We start from the raw sequence: 15794 nt of genomic DNA, 5'->3' as shown, positions 1-15794 counted from the left end.
GAGGGGGGGAACCTAGGTGCCTTTCTTTGTTTGCTCTACTGTTGTCCGAGGCTTGGTACCTTCTTTCCTTTTCTCTTAAAAAGGTTTGGACAAGTTCCTGGAGGAAACGTCTACAGTCTGCTATTGAGACAGACATGGGGGAAGCCACTGTTTGCCCTGGGATCGGTAACATAGAATGTTCTTCTTTTTGGATTTCTGTCAGGTACTTGTGACCTGGATTGGCCATTGTGGAACAAGATACCGAGCTAGATCGGAAGTTCTCAACCCAGCCCTCAGGACATACTTAGCTTGTTATGTTTTCAGGATGCCCACATAGAATATGCATAAGACAGATTTGCATGCAATGAAGGAAATGCATGCAAATTTATCTCATGCCTATTCATTGTGGATATCCTGAAAACCTGACTAGCTAGATGTGTCCTGAGGGCTGGGTTGAGACCCACTAGGCTGGAAGGACCATCGGTCTGCCCTAGTTAGGCTATTCTTATGAGAGAAATAAAAAATTACTTGGATGATAAATGATATCCTACAAGTAGTCAAACTTCTGTAGCTGGGCTGTATCTGTAGGGTGGACACAAGACCTAAGAGGATAATGGTGTTTAAAAAATATGAGAGAGGTTCTAACATTCAGGCACCAGGAACAGATCCCTGGCATTTACTTGGGAGTATGTTTGTGTAAACTCCAAGATTTGGCTCCTTTCCTCTAAATGGGATGGAGTATAATTTGAAGGTAGCTTACACATTAGTGGAGTCTGAGGGGATCTCTTCCTGCACCCTGATGGATACCTCGCATGTGTTTTCTTTGCAGGCAGCTGAAGTCGAGCTAGGAGAGGCTCAAGCATCTTTACTACACTTGAAGGTGGCAACAGCAACCCTGATCGAGTTCTTCTGCGAGGATGAAACACTCTTTAAGTTGGAGGACTGCTGTAACATCTTCAGAACCTTTTGCAGCAAATTCCTTACTGCGGTACAGGTAAAACAAATCTTGCGCTCTCTTCCATAATGCTGTTCATTATGACCCCACTGCTGTATAATACTGGGACCTGTACAAGCCTAATAGGCATTGTAGATGAACTCACTTGTGTGCACCTCTCCCCCATTAACGTTCAAAGGCCACCTTCTCCCCCCTTCCCAGAGCTATACTGTAAAACAGTGTTCTTCAACCACTGGTCCATGGACCAGTGCCGGTCCGCAGAAATTTCCTGCTGGTCCACAGGGCCAGCACGTGCATCAGGCCCAAAACAGTGTTCTTCAACCGCCGGTCCACGGTGCGATCAATTTGGCGTTATCTTCGAGCCAGCTCCCTCTTCTTGACTGATTCAGTGCACAAAGCCATGGGCAGTGGCTCCTACGGGCATCCTGCGCCTGAACCGGAAGCCTTCTTTCTGACATTGCAACATCAGAGGGAAGGCTTCCAGATGAGGCACGGGACGTGCAAGGTGCAATTAGTACTATTATGGGGGCGGGGTCTGGCCCACGACTTAGCCCAGTGTTCTTCAACCGCCGGTCCATGGACCGATGCCGGTCCACAGAATAATTCTTTTATTTCTGCCGGTCCACAGGTGTAAAAAGGTTGAAAAACACTGCTGTAAAACACTTAATTTTCAAAAGCTATATATTTATCTCTTAAAAAGATTTTCAAAAATGTCCTAACCTGACATATTCAGGATTCAAAGGAAAAGTACCTGCCCCCCTCCAATGTGTCTTTTTAAGAATCGATGAAAAGCTGTGGAGAGAGTGCTTGTGGATGTTTTACCAAATTGTACAGTTCTAACATTTGCCCCCACATACGTTAAAATATAACACTTCTGAACAATTAGAACTGCAAATTCCATCTGTAAAAGAGCGGAGGCTAACGTTATCTAGAAATACTATATTCCATTGTATAGGGCCTAGGGAATGGAATAACCTCCCTGAATATACAGGATTTTAAAAGATTGCTTAAACGGCATCTTTTTTGCCAGATGAAATACAGGGTATGAGATTGTGTGGTTTATGAGGAAGAGATGATGACAATAAGGTGCTGGTCGCCTTTGTAGGTGTATTTGTCAATCTGGTATGCATCTTTGTATGTTAGTTTGTAACCCACCCTGGGTAAAGGTGGGTTATAAATAAATAAACCAAACACAGTTGTTTTATACATATATAATATATCTGTATATAAATATATGGATGGGTATAATACCTATGCTTCAAAAACTATGTTGCAGTGTCTGAAAAAATGATTTCTGAAGGCCGACTGCAGAAAAGTCTAATACATATTCGTAACATTTGTACTTTTAAAAGAAAGCCAACCTGCATTGGCTAAAGCTTGTCTCAGAATGGAGTGGATGAGTCTAGGGTGTTTCCCTTTACTATTCACCATACAAAACATTTCCAAATTGTTTTGTTGCCTCAGTAACAAGGACACATTCCATTACCAGGCATGTTGTGAGCTAACAGATCTTTTCAGTGACTTTTCTGCAAGGTTCTAACAAATTTCCCATTCCAAAACAGTACCAACTCCCAGAACGCAAACGTCAACATTCCTTTGTATGAAAAGGTGATACTGGACCTTAGAACGGCATTACTAAGGTGACCATACGTTCCGTTTTGAACGGGACCGTCCCGTTTTTAGATCTCCTGTCCCGTTGTCCCCACACAAAGCTTCGGGACACCAAAATGTCCCGTTTTCAGGGACAGCGTCCCGAAGCTGTGTGCGGGGACAAAGGGACAGGGCCTCCCCTCCCTCCCTGTTGTGCCAAAACCAGCCTCCTTCCCTCCCTCAAGCGCCGATTCACCCACCCCACCCCCGGTCTGCTGCCACTGCTTGTCGGCCTCCCTCTCTCCAGCGCTGACGCTCGCAACCCGGAAGCACAAGCACCTGAGACAAGACGTGAAACGCAGGGGCACACCAGCTACTGGATAAAACACCGCCCCTTCCGCAATAGGGGGCAGAGCAGGGGCCCAGACATGCGCGGTGGCTGGTGGCAGTAGCAGCATAGGGAGCGAGCGCTGATGTCAAGTGGTTTCTCTGCCTTCTTTGTGGGGGAGGGGACGAGGCTTAGTTTGGGTAGAGGCGAAGGAAGTAGTGGGATTGCCATCGGCTCGTGCTGGTTTTGCAGTAGGGAAATTAGAAACTAGATGAGTTGGTGTATTTTCAGGTGAAATTAAAAAAGATGTAAAAGAGAGCAAAATAATTAGGCTAAGTTTGATGGAGATGACCTGATGCAAGGCAAAGATGGGCATGGGCCGATGCCAGCATGCAGTTGGGGCTGGCGTGGTTAGTGGCTTGGGGTTGGGGAGGATTGCAGGAGTTAAGGCTGTGCTGGGTAAAGCAGAAGCAAAGATTGGGTCCGGAGACCAGGGCCGGCTTTTTTTTTTTTTTTTAAACTTTATTTAAGGCAACTTGAGACAAGGTACAAGCAAAAACATCAGTCCACTTTACAGACATCGGAAAATACTAAAAACCGAACCATACATCATGGAAGGGGAGATTCCCAAAAACAAGCAGTCCCAGCCTCAAGCAAACCCAAGTTTTCACATTTTTCCTCCCATCCCCGACTCCCATCCCCCACCTAGCAAAGCTGTAGACGAAACATTGTAGAGACCTAAACCCCTCCCTCCCTTGCTGCGCCAAAGCCAGCCTCCCTCCAGCACCGATTCAAACCCCCTCACCAGGCCGCTGCAGCTGCTTCTTGCCACCCAGAAGCCTTCTTCCCAACATCAATTCTGATGTCGGAGAAGTTCTGGGCCAGCTAGGCAGCGATTGGCTGGTCTGGAACTTCCTCTCCGACATCAGAATTGATGTCGAGGGGAGGGGGTGTGTGTGGAGACAAGACTTTTAGGCCTGGTGCTTGTGCAGTGGCTGCATGCGCCTTGATGTTGCTGGGTCAGGGAAGCAGGGTGCATGGGGACAGGGGAAGAAGGGCGACTTGGCTTGTCGGGGGGCAGGGGAAGCAGGGTGGCTTGGCTAGGGTGCATCGGGGAAGTAGGCTGGCTTGGCTTGTCAGGGGCAGGGAAAGCAGGGTGCATCAGGGAAGCAGGCTGGCTTGGCTTGTCGGGGTGCAGGAGAAGCAGGCTGGCTTGGCTTGTCGGGGGGCAGGGGAAGCAGGCTGGCTTGTCTATGGGGGGCAGGGGAAGCAGGCTGGCTTGGCTTGTCGGGGGGCAGGAGAAGTAGGCTGGCTTGGCTTGTCGGGGGGCAGGGGAAGCAGGCTGGCTTGTCTATGGGGGGCAGGGGAAGCAGGGTGCGTCGGGGAAGCAGGGTGGCTTGTCTTGTCAAGGGGCAGGGGAAGCAAGCTGGCTTGGCTTGTCGGGGGCAGGGGAAGCAGGGTGCATCAGGGAAGCAGGCTGGCTTAGCTTGTCGAGGGGCAGGGGAAGCAGGCTGGCATGGCATGTCAGGGGGCAGGGGAAGCAGGGTGGCTTGGGAGGGCAGGGAGACAGAAAGAAATTAAAGAGAGGATGCACAATCAGAAGGAAGTGCAACCAGAGTCATGAAATCACCAGATAAAGGTAGGAAAAATGATTTTATTTTCAATTAGTGGTCAAAATGTGTCACTTTTGAGAATTTATATCTGCTGTCTATATTTTGCACTATATTTAATGGGATCCGGAAAGGATCCGGAATCCGGGGGTCCTGTCCCGTTTTGAGGAAAAAAATAAATGGTCATGTTAGGCATTACTGACATTGAGAGGCATTAGTCGTTAGAGCAATGGGCTAAGGACCAGGCAAATCAAATTCTAGTTCCCCCCACTGACATGCCTTGTGATCTTGAATAAGTTGCATTTTTTCTCCCATTACCTCAGGGATCTACTTATTGTAAGTTATTTGGGACAGAGACTTGATGTACCTGACTTGTAAAGGGAAAGGAATTGGGACTCTCAAAGCGGTTTACATACAGGTACTTCAAGCATTTTCCCTATCTGTCCTGGTGGGCTTATAATTGATCTAATGCAGTGGTTCCCAACCCTGTCCTGGAGGAACATCAGGCCAATCGGGTTTTCAGGCTAGCCCTAATGAATATGCATGAGAGAGATTTGCATATGATGGAAGTGATAGGCATGCAAATTTGCTTCATGCATATTCATTAGGGCTAGCCTGAAAACCCAATTGGCCTGGTGTTCCTCCAGGACAGGGTTGGGAATCACTGATCTAATGTACCTGGGGCAGTGGAGGATTAAGTGACTTGCCCAGGGTCACAAGCTGCAGTGCGGGTTCTGAGGTCGTAGCTCTAACCACTATGCCACACTCTCCTCAGCACTGCAAATCACTTTGAACTTTATTTGAAAAGGCAGACTAAAATCCAAATTTCTAATTGCAAATACACTGCCTATTCAGAAAACAAAACAAGATTGGACTGCATAAACCTGAATGTCTTATATTGGTCTAATGTTCACAGAAGGATGGAATCAAAATAAAAACCTTTTGGTGCAAGTAAGGCCAGTACTGGTCGAATATGGGCAGGAGTGGGCTCTGACAGCAACTTGAATGACTGGGAAGTAGGACCAGTGCTGGGCAGACTTATAAGGTCTGTGACCTGAGAACAGAATACAGAACAAATGAATATAAAATTATAAATAGAAATATGTAAACGATAACTGATGGACAGGAGGGAAAGGGGGGGGGGGGAAATGGGAAGAAGGAGCTAGATTAGGAAGCAGACTGACTCTTCTTCATTCCATCTGCCATTTCTTGCTTCATTCTTCCTTCCTTGTTCTCTACACAACAGGAAGAAATAGGGGAACAGGAGAGAGGTACTGTATTTAGGAGCAGAGCAGTTCCTCCATGTTGTTTTGTCATTCACTCTAGCTGTTCCCTTTTTAACCCCATACCCCTGTTTGCTTCTTGCTCCGAGTAGTAGGCATAGGAGACCTGTTCTCCTCTACATGAGATGCAGGGCAGCACGGTAATGTCCTTGGTGCTGTTCCCAAAATTGCTGTGCTCTAGGCAATTGCTTAATTTTTGACAATCGGATATCATTGCAGTTGTTGTCCAGCTACTTCATAATGCCCTACTGCCATCACCTAACACAAATAAATCCACTGTATAGTCATAAATTTGGGCTCAGTTATTTCTGCTGATAAACGATGGATGACTCCATTTTAAATGGTTTCTTTGTTTGTAGGAGAACAAAGATCGGGAACTGGCAAAACTGAAGAAGGAACGGCTGGAGAAACGACGCTCTATTGCCACCTGCTCTTCTCTGGACAAGGATCTACAAAATGTGGAGCTGGAATTCTTGCTGCTGAGAAACTATCGGCCTAGTTGGAGAAGTCGCAGCCTTCGACCTCCAAAATCATCTCCAGTTCCAGAGTCCCAGCAGAAATCCAAGATTTCTAAGGAAATCCTCAATCTTGCTATTGCACAGCCCTATGCAACTGATGTTTCCAAGGAGAAACCCAACTGTAAGCTAAGCATCCCCAAGAGATGTGGTGGGTCACGAAGCCCTGCAGTATCAGTGCATGGAACTTCAGTCATTAAAGAGGAGGAGAATTTAACTACTACTGTTGAGGCTCGTAGTGGTCAGCTGGAAACTGCCAACGTGCAGAGACATAGACTACCTAGGGTAAGCCAGAATATCGGTACAACAATGGAACCTTTTGTGAAGGTGAACCGTCGACACACACTTAATGTTATTCCTTTCCAGAAAGAAAATAGCGATAATCTGCTCCCTAGCAGGTCTTCACAGCTTCTCTCACCCAGAAAAGAACATTTTGTGGATAAAGAGATGCTGGACCAAGAGAGCCTAGAATCACTGCAGATGGCTCTCCCAGAGCTAAGCCTATGTGATTCCTCCAATATGACAACAGAGGAGGCATCTTCAGCTGCCTCTGGTACTAAAAAGGTTGGCATTTTTGGCCAAGGATTAACTACACGGATCCCAGATAAGATCTTATCTCCACAGACTTTGACTTTAAGGGAAGGGAGTTCCCCTGATACATCTCCGGCCTTCAGGTTTGGAGACCTTTTCCATAAAAAAGGCAACTCAAAAATGCTAGAGGCTGCAAAGTGCTCACCTGGGAAAGCAAGCCGTGATCTTACAAAAGCGGTATCTGAAGGATCAGCCATAGCGAACTTTTTCCGTCGCTTGAATGAAAATCCTCAGAAATCCCCAAAGTCCTGATAAATACCTTACTCTGGAGCAGAGCTGGGTTTGGTGGTTTAAAGAATTCATTAACTCAGCTGTACTCTATCTTGTTTCTCATCCAGATCTGCTAAATGTGGCCCCAGTGAACTGTCACCCATGAAGACTCTTCCAGAGATGCCTAAAGTGAATTAGGAGAAATTTCAAATCGAAAAATTATTAGAAGAGAGGCAGGGAGCGTATGTGAATGTGCATTTAACTAGACAGTGTGTGACTTCTGGAACTGGGATGGTGAGAAAGAAGGGGAGGATATGACTTAAGTGATGCTGTAAAATGTAAAAATTGTATGGTTTCAAATGACACTAATGTGGATTTGCATTTGTAAGATACAGATTGCATGTTGAAGAGAGAATCGGTTGGAGGGGAGAGTTCAGGAATGATCAAAGGTCTGAAGTCCTGGAAGGTTCTCACCCTACCACCAGTTGTGTGGTGTTGAATTTTCAAGCAATGGACACACCTGTCAGAACTTCCAGGTGGTGGGAATTACTGCTCTTTACATGTACCATTATTTAAAAAAAAAATAAAAAAAAATTAAGTGCTTAGTCTTTTTTTAAAATGTCTATCAAAGTAAAATGTCATGTTAGTAAAAGCACTAGGCCTCGAAAGTGTCAGTGATGCCATTGGCATTGGCTTGGGTCCAAGAGTTCTCTGAGGTGGGCTTACCTTATGGTATTCCTGGAGTCTCTTGTTTTGCCCATGGCCCTGGTACATGATGCTAAGAGAGATCACTCTGTGTTAGACCTTGATACATTGCATTTCTGGAATTTTTATCTTGATATTTTAAGTTTTGATGGACTGATGATTTGTAAATAGGCCTAAATAAAATAAATTAAATTAGATTTCTATGAATGATGTGTACAATGCCACCTTTTGTAATTTCAATATTTTTAGTAGAAGAATTAAAAATTGAGTGATGATATGGAGGGGTTAAGAAGAAACATCTGACTGGTAGATGATAGTAAGATATGGAAAAGAATGAACATACCAGAGAAGTTGAGGACTGTTCAACTGCCTTGCACCAGTACTTCAATATTATCAAATGGAGAAATGCACTTGGAGTTCAGAAGTTTGAGGGAGGGTGGGATACAAATATCTGTGAAGCAGAAAAGAGACTTTGGGGGAAATTCTAAAACTGGTGCCCTACCGATGCATAAGTTAATTGAAGAACTTTATTAGAAATGGCAAAAAATGGCTGGGTGAAGTCCCTACATAAAATGTGCCGGAATCGCCTAATGTAGGCGCTTTAGGCCGCCGAACGCCAAAGAAGGCATGGCCAACGCCGGAAGTGGCATTAGGTAGCCTAAAGCACCTATGTAGGCATGATTCACGCAAAGATAGGCGTCAGAAATATAGGCTCAAAAAATCCTGGCCTACATTTTATTTATTCATTCAATTTTTCTATACTGTTCTCCTAGGGGAGCTAAGAACAAGCATTTTTCCCTGTCTGTCCTGTTGGGCTCACAATCTATCTGATATACCTGGGGTAATGAGGGGATTAAATAACTTGCCCAGGATCACAAGGAGCAGTGTGGGTTTGAACCCACAACCTCAGGGAACTGAGGCTGTAGCTTTAACCACTGCGCCACACTCTTTCTAGCACCTATCTTTGCCATCATCAAACAATGACTCCTATATTATGACAGATGGCAAACCATTACTTAATTTTAGAGAGGAAAATGGGCCTCAGAAATCTGCTCAGAATCTAGTAAACAGAAATAAATCGGAAGCTCGCTCTGAGACTTACTAGTTCCAGATTTCAATCATTGGTCCCCAAAAAACCTCTCCTTGTCTATCTCTAATTTCATTCACTTTCTTATTTTTAATTTTCCTTTTTTCTATACCATATTGTCACCAAATAAATCCCTTATACACCATAACCTTACATTAAACTGATTTAACATCAGCAAGTGCTCTGAACCTAAGCCTATCATGTAGATCAGTGTAATCAGAAGCATTCCTATGCTAGTGCTCCTGAAGATCAATTTAAATGTCCAGGATGACTGCATATCATGTCCCCAAATGTACTGATCTCAGTCCTGTCCCAATGGAGCCCGTTTTGCTGAGGGATTCGGCTTTTTCTGGGGAACACTTTAAGGACTGGGCTGCTTATCCTCATATCAACTGTTCTGAACTGATAACGTATGCAAGATAGCACAGTTACTTACCATAACAGGTGTTATCCAGGGACAGCAGGCAGATGGAGCCCTGGTACGGACACTTCAAGAACTTGAAAAAGTTATCGACGCGCGCGAGTGCCTTCCCGCCTGACGTAGACGTGCTCAGTTAAGATAAGCCAGCTAAGAAGCTAACCCAAGGAGGTGGGTGGGTTGTGAGAATATCTGCCTGCTGTCCCTGGATAACACCTGTTACGGTAAGTAACTGTGCTTTATCCCAGGACAAGCAGGCAGCATATTATCACTGATGGGTGACCTCTAAGCTAACAGAAAAGGGATGGTGGGAGAGTTGGCCAAAGAAATACAAGTGGAAAATAATAATGGCCGAAGTGCCCATTCCGTCTATAGAAAAAAAACAGACAATAGTGAGAAGTGAAGGAATGAACTGAGGACTAGGTGGCAGCTGTACAGAGTTCTGCAGTAATGTAACTACAGTATAAGGAAAACAACAAAAGCTGCCAGAACTTGAACTTAGGGACTGGGACACGATATCCCCATGCCAGGCTAGTCTGAGTAAAGAAGAATGAGAGAGAGAGAGGCAATCAGCCAAGTGAAAATTGTTCCCATGAATATAGGAGATCCAAATGGAGTTGAATCAAAAGAAAAGGTTGGGATAAAATCACTGCGGCTCCGACCTGTGTAACAAGGAGGACAAAAAACCGTTTACAGGACAAAACATATAAAGCCAGGATCCTTGCAGGAAAAACAAGGTGCAGGAAACACAGACAGAAAAATTGACTGAGCAAAATGAAAATAGTAGAAGATACTGTGGACATGAACACAGAATCATCTTGTCTGGATGAAAGACTGATAAGCATGAAGCTGCTAGCAGAGCATGAAACTCGCCGATCCCCCTGGCAGAGGTGAGAGACATAAGGAAAAACCAGGTAATAAACTCAAGTGGAGCTGACGCCATTGTTACAAATGGTAGCATCAACAACCAGAAAAGAACCACAGGAATAGTCCAGAGGATTACACACATGAAAAAAAAAACCCTGTCATGAGCCTGGGAACCAGAGAAGAAATCAGAAAGAGGTTGCTCCTCGACACATCAAGGGAAAAATGTAATAGCATTACATAGAAGTCTGAGAGCGATAGACTTGAGACTAGAATCAAACAAAGAAAAAATACCAGGAAAGAAAACGAAACCACTTTTGATATCAACAAGGGTGAGTGGCTGGTGTCCTAGCAGAAATCAACAAACGGGCTGAGAAAGATGTAAATCAGGGGTGTCCAACCTTTTGGCTTCCCTGGGCCGCATTGGCTGAAAAAAAATGTTTCTGGGGCCGCGCAAACGCTGCAGCAAGACAGAGGAGGGAGCCGGCAAGACGGTAAACACCCAGGGGCAGCAGAGGAAAACACTGCATCGCCCTCGATCGGGGCCGCATGGGGCACTCAGGCCACAGGTTGGACACACCTGATATAAATGAAATGGCGCAGCCCAAAGGAAAAAAACAAAGAAGATTGGAAGAAATCAAAGATTCCTGAGTCAGAGTGAACCGAGCAGGGAAATAAATTTTGGGAGCCCTTTCTTCTTGAGTGGAAGAAGAAGGGAGAACCCATGTTGACTGGGTCACCATGCAGCATGGTGGCAACAGCTCTCGTGAGCTTGATGAAAAAGCTCAACAGGAGAAGAAGCGAAGGGCATGCATATAAAAATATGCTCGCCCAATCCAGGAAAAAATAATCGTTGCCAGATGAAAAAAAATCCTGGAGTCAAAGGATTAAAGAATCCTGCTGAAATTGGCTGCTAGAAAATTTAGCTCCCCATGAATAGCAGCAAGAGCAGATGGCCAATCGTCTCCAAGGTTACAAAAACAGGGCCTCCTGACATAAAAGGAGAGAGCCCTAGACTCCTTGCTCAAGTACATGTAGTGTAAAACCCCTGAATTGACTGTGCAAGGAAGGAGGACTTGAGGACAGAGTAGATGATGAAAATCATGAGGTCCTAAAAATATCATTAGAGAAAATTTAGGAAAAAAATGGGAAAAATCCAATGCCTGGCAGTCGAAAGACCCTGAGCCTGTAGAATGCCCATATGAACCCCCCAGGCAGAAATGAAATACAGCAAGCATGAAAGGAGGTAACAAATAGAAATAGGAACCCCCGTAGGGACTAGAGGAGATCAAAGATGTACAAACTTTGAGAGACAAGCCCTTGCCTGGTACCACTGGAAAACAAGACCACTGAGGAGTTCCAGAATGTAGTCCGACCCGTGGCATATACAGAAACTATATGTTCAAAAGAAACTATATGTGGAAGATTGAAAACAAGCTGAAAAAAGAAACACTCTCTCAGCAGAGTGGAGTCAAGAAGTACCCCAAAGAAACACAGACATGAATACGGGTACGGAAAATGAAAAGCTAACGTAAATGAGAAGAGTGAGAAAATGTCTGAACCATCTCTCAGGGAAAAAACGGATGTTCAAAAAATGGAAAAACAAGAAGGCCCTGTAATCGAATAGATGTGGCCAGCACAAGCAGACACCTCCTGGTAAGAACAGCTGAAAAACACAGCTCGAAAGCCGTATGAATTGGAGCCTATAGCAGCTGCCCAGAAAATCAGGAAGCAGAGCCATGAGGTCTGAAATCCAGAAAAATCAGTCAGCCAGTGGCCTTGACAATTAAGAGAGAGACCAGTAATCGAAGAGAACCCTTCAAGGAGAATTAGCAGGAGAAAACAGGAAGGACTGCCTAAAATTCCATGCAGACTCTCAAAAGAAAACAGAGGCTGAGAGCAGGGGGAAAAGATTAAGTGAATAAAGCCTCCACATGAAGAAAACTCAGAGAACCTAGGCCATGAAAGTGATAAACTGCTACACAGATGCGGCCAGAGAAACTCACCAGGTCCATAATGTAGAGGAAACATGTTCCAGCACAGCCCCAGGAACACTTTCCCAATCAGACATATGCAATAACATGTCCTGTTGAATAATGATAAAAACAGACACTCAGATGCAGACCAGATCCGTAAAAAATAGATCTGCAAAAACAGGTAATGAAATTGAAAAGCGGCTACATGGAATGTGTACACAGATGTCCAATTGTTTGTTTATCCCCTCGAAGAAGTGCAGTAGGTTCTTTTGGCAAGATCTTCCTTTACAGAAACCATGCTGGCTGGTTCTCATCAGATTATTTCTTTTAGCATCAATGAGCATATAGAAAGAAATAATCTGATGAGAACCAGCCAGCATGGTTTCTGTAAAGGAAGATCTTGCCAAACAAACCTACTGCACTTCTTCGAGGAGATAAACGAACAATTGGACAAAAGTGACCCCATAGACATCATATATCTGGACTTCCAAAAAGCCTTTGACAAGGTACCCCATGAGCGCCTGCTAAGAAAACTGTGGAACCACGTAGTGGAAGGGGATGTGCACAGATGGATCTGTAATTGGATGGCGAACAGGAAGCAGAGGGTAGGAGTAAAGGGACACTACTCTGAATGGGAAGCAGTTATGAGCGGTGTCCCGCAGGGGTCAGTGCTGGGACCACTGCTATTCAATATATTCATTAATGACCTGGAAGTAGGGATGAAGTGCGAAGTTATAAAATTTGCGGACGACACAGAACTCTCCAGCAGGGTTAGAACTGTTGAGGAATATAAAGAACTACAAAGGGACCTGAACAAACTGAGTAAATGGGCAAATAAATGGAAAATGTGCTTCAATGTAGAGAAATGCAAAGTCTTGCACATAGGGAAAGGAAACACGATGTACAACTACAAGATGGGGGGAATGGTATTGGGGAAAAGCAACCTAGAAAGGGACTTGGGGCTTTTGGTGGACCAAACAATGAAACCGGGGGCACAATGCGCAGCAGCCTCAAAGAAGGCGAACAGAATGTTGGGCATTATCAAAAAAGGAATCACTACCAGAACCAAAGAAATTATCCTGCCGCTATATCGGGCAATGGTGCGCCCGCATCTGGAATACTGTGTTCAATACTGGTCACCGTACCTTAAGAAGGATATGGCAACACTCGAGAGAGTCCAGAGAAGAGCAACAAAAATGATAAGGGGCATGGAAAACCTTCCATATGCTGAGAGGCTGGATAAACTGGGGTTCTTTTCGCTGGAAAAATGAAGACTTAGAGGGGACATGATAGAAACTTACAAGATATGCGCGGTGCGAGCGTCGAGCTTTTTCAAGTTCTTGAAGTATCTGTACCAGGGCTCCGTTGGTGTCGTCACCCATCAGTGGGAATATGCTGCCTGTTTGTCCTGGGATAAAGCACAAAATCAGCATAGTGTGATCAGAAACATTCAGCAACAAGTGATTCTTTTCTTAATATTACTAATTAAAGCTGAAACAGCACTGGATTCATAATGGCATTTGAGATGGAAAGATGCAACATATGTGCTCTTATAAAACCTATCTGCTATGTCAACATGCACATGCTGATGTAATAATGGCTCAGGCAATGGCAGGTATTCCAAACATCTCAAAACAAGCACGCATGAGCAGCTAAGAACTTATTTTAAAACACGTTTGTTCTTTTTTGCCTGCCTGGGTTTTCAAAGATATTAACATTTTTTCATCATTTACATAGTAACATAGTAGATGATGGCAGATATAGTCCCGAATGGTCCATCCAGTCTGCCCAACCTGATTCAATTTAAATTTTTTAATTTTTTCTTCTTAGCTATTTCTGGGCAAGAATCCAAAGCTCTACCCGGTACTGTGCTTGGGTTCCTACATTACGTTACATTACACTAGGGACTTCTATTCCGCCTATACCTTGCAGTTCAAGGCGGATTACAAAAGAGCTAACTGGACATTTCCAGTGAAGTTACAACAGTTTTGGGTTTTTTGGTTTTGTTTTGTTTTTTTTTGATTACAAGGGTAACCCAGTCGATATCGTATATCTAGATTTTTCAGAAGGCATTCGACAAGGTTCCGCATGAACTTCTACTTCAAAAAATTGTGAGCCATGGAATCGAGGGTGCTATACTCATGTGGATTAAAAACTGGTTGGTGGATAGGAAACAAAATGGGGGTGAATGGACAATACTCAAACTGGAAGTGTCATGAGTGGAGTGCCGCAGGGTTCGGTGCTTGGGCCTGTGCTCTTCAACATATTTATACACGACCTAGAAATTGGCACGAGTGAGGTGATTAAATTTGCGGATGATACAAAGTTATTCAGAATAGTGAGGACACAGGATTGCGAAGACCTACAAAGAGATAAATACGCTCGAGGAATGGGTTGCGAAATGGCAAATGAGGTTCAATGTGGATAAGTGCAAGGTGATGTATATCGGTAACAAAAATCATATGCACAAATACAAGATGTCTGATGCTATACTCTGAGAGAGCCCTCAGGAAAGAGACTTGGGAGTACTTGTAGACAAGTCAATGAAACCATCCTCACAATGTGTGGTGGTGGCAAAAAGGGCAAACAGAATGCTAGGAATGATTAAGAAGGGGATCACAAACAGATCTGAGAAGGTTATCATGCCGCTGTACCAGGCCATGATACGCCCCTGGAGTACTGCATCCAACACTGGATGAAAAAGGACATAGTACTACTTGAAAGGGTCCAGAAAAGAGCAACAAAAATGGTTAAGAGGCTGAGGGAGTTTGCCTTATAATGATAGGGCTAAAGAAACTGGGCCTCTTCTCCCTTGAAAAAAGAAGACTGAGAGGGGACATGATCGAAACATTCAAGATAGTGAAGGGAACTGACTTAGTAGAGAAAGAGAGACTGTTCACCCTCTCCAAGGTGAAGAGAACGAGAGGGCACTCGCTAAAGTTAGAAGAGAAAAGATTTTGTACACCCAGAGTGGTAGAAATCTGGAATGCTCTTCCGGAGGCTGTTATAGGGGAAAGCACCCTTCAGGGATTCAAGAAAGGGTTGGATAAGTTCCTATTGGAACAGAACATACGCAGGTAAGGCTACACTCAAATAGGGCACTGGCTTCGCATGAGCAGACTGATGGGCACGATGGACCGCTGGTCTAACCCAGCAGCAGAAAATCTTATGTTCTTTATGAGTGTGTATGCGAGTACCTGAAAGGATTGCCTTGGGGTTTATAGCTGTGAGGCTTACAAAAACTGGTCTGGGTATGCAGTGTCCTTACAGAACCTCCTTGGAGTGGATAGTACTTATGCAAGGACTTTTGCAGAGGGTCCATGAGTAGGGTATGGGAATGATCCTGCAGAGCCTAACTCAGGGTGTGCAGAGTCCATGCTAGGACCTCTCTCTGCAAAGAAGAAACATCCCCCTTTTGGTGTCCTTGCAGAGACTGTTTCGGAAATGTACCTTTGAATTTTTTTAGTTATTCACCTTTCTGAACAAGCTTATGATGAGTTTCAAGTAAAGGGGGCAAGTGTGGCACAGTGGGTAAAACTACAGCCTCAGCAGTGCACCCTGCAGTTGTGGGTTCAAACCTATGCTGTGGCCTTGTGACCTTGAGCAAGTCACTTAATCTCTCCACCCCCATTGCTCCAGTTACATCAGATAGAGTGTGAGTCCACTGAGACAGATAGGAAAAA

The 15794-nt window shown here is 44.6% G+C and overlaps 1 protein-coding gene across 2 annotated transcripts in view; it reads left to right on the top strand.

Annotated features, from left to right (window-relative positions):
• The window catches only part of LOC117362014 (FH2 domain-containing protein 1-like), a 122795-nt gene extending 114822 nt beyond the window's left edge, over positions 1–7973 (top strand). For both annotated transcript variants that reach the window (XM_033947730.1, XM_033947731.1), the window contains exons 11-12: positions 809–973; positions 6105–7973. In XM_033947730.1, the coding sequence (XP_033803621.1) occupies positions 809–973; positions 6105–7103 (1164 nt within the window). In that variant the 3' untranslated portion in view covers positions 7104–7973. The remainder of the gene's footprint in view (positions 1–808; positions 974–6104) is intronic.
• The last annotated feature ends 7821 nt before the right edge of the window (positions 7974–15794 follow it).

Source organism: Geotrypetes seraphini, chromosome 6, assembly GCF_902459505.1.
Source record: "Geotrypetes seraphini chromosome 6, aGeoSer1.1, whole genome shotgun sequence".
In the NCBI taxonomy this organism is placed as follows: domain Eukaryota; kingdom Metazoa; phylum Chordata; class Amphibia; order Gymnophiona; family Dermophiidae; genus Geotrypetes; species Geotrypetes seraphini.
This window is presented reverse-complemented; position numbering and strand designations above follow the sequence as displayed.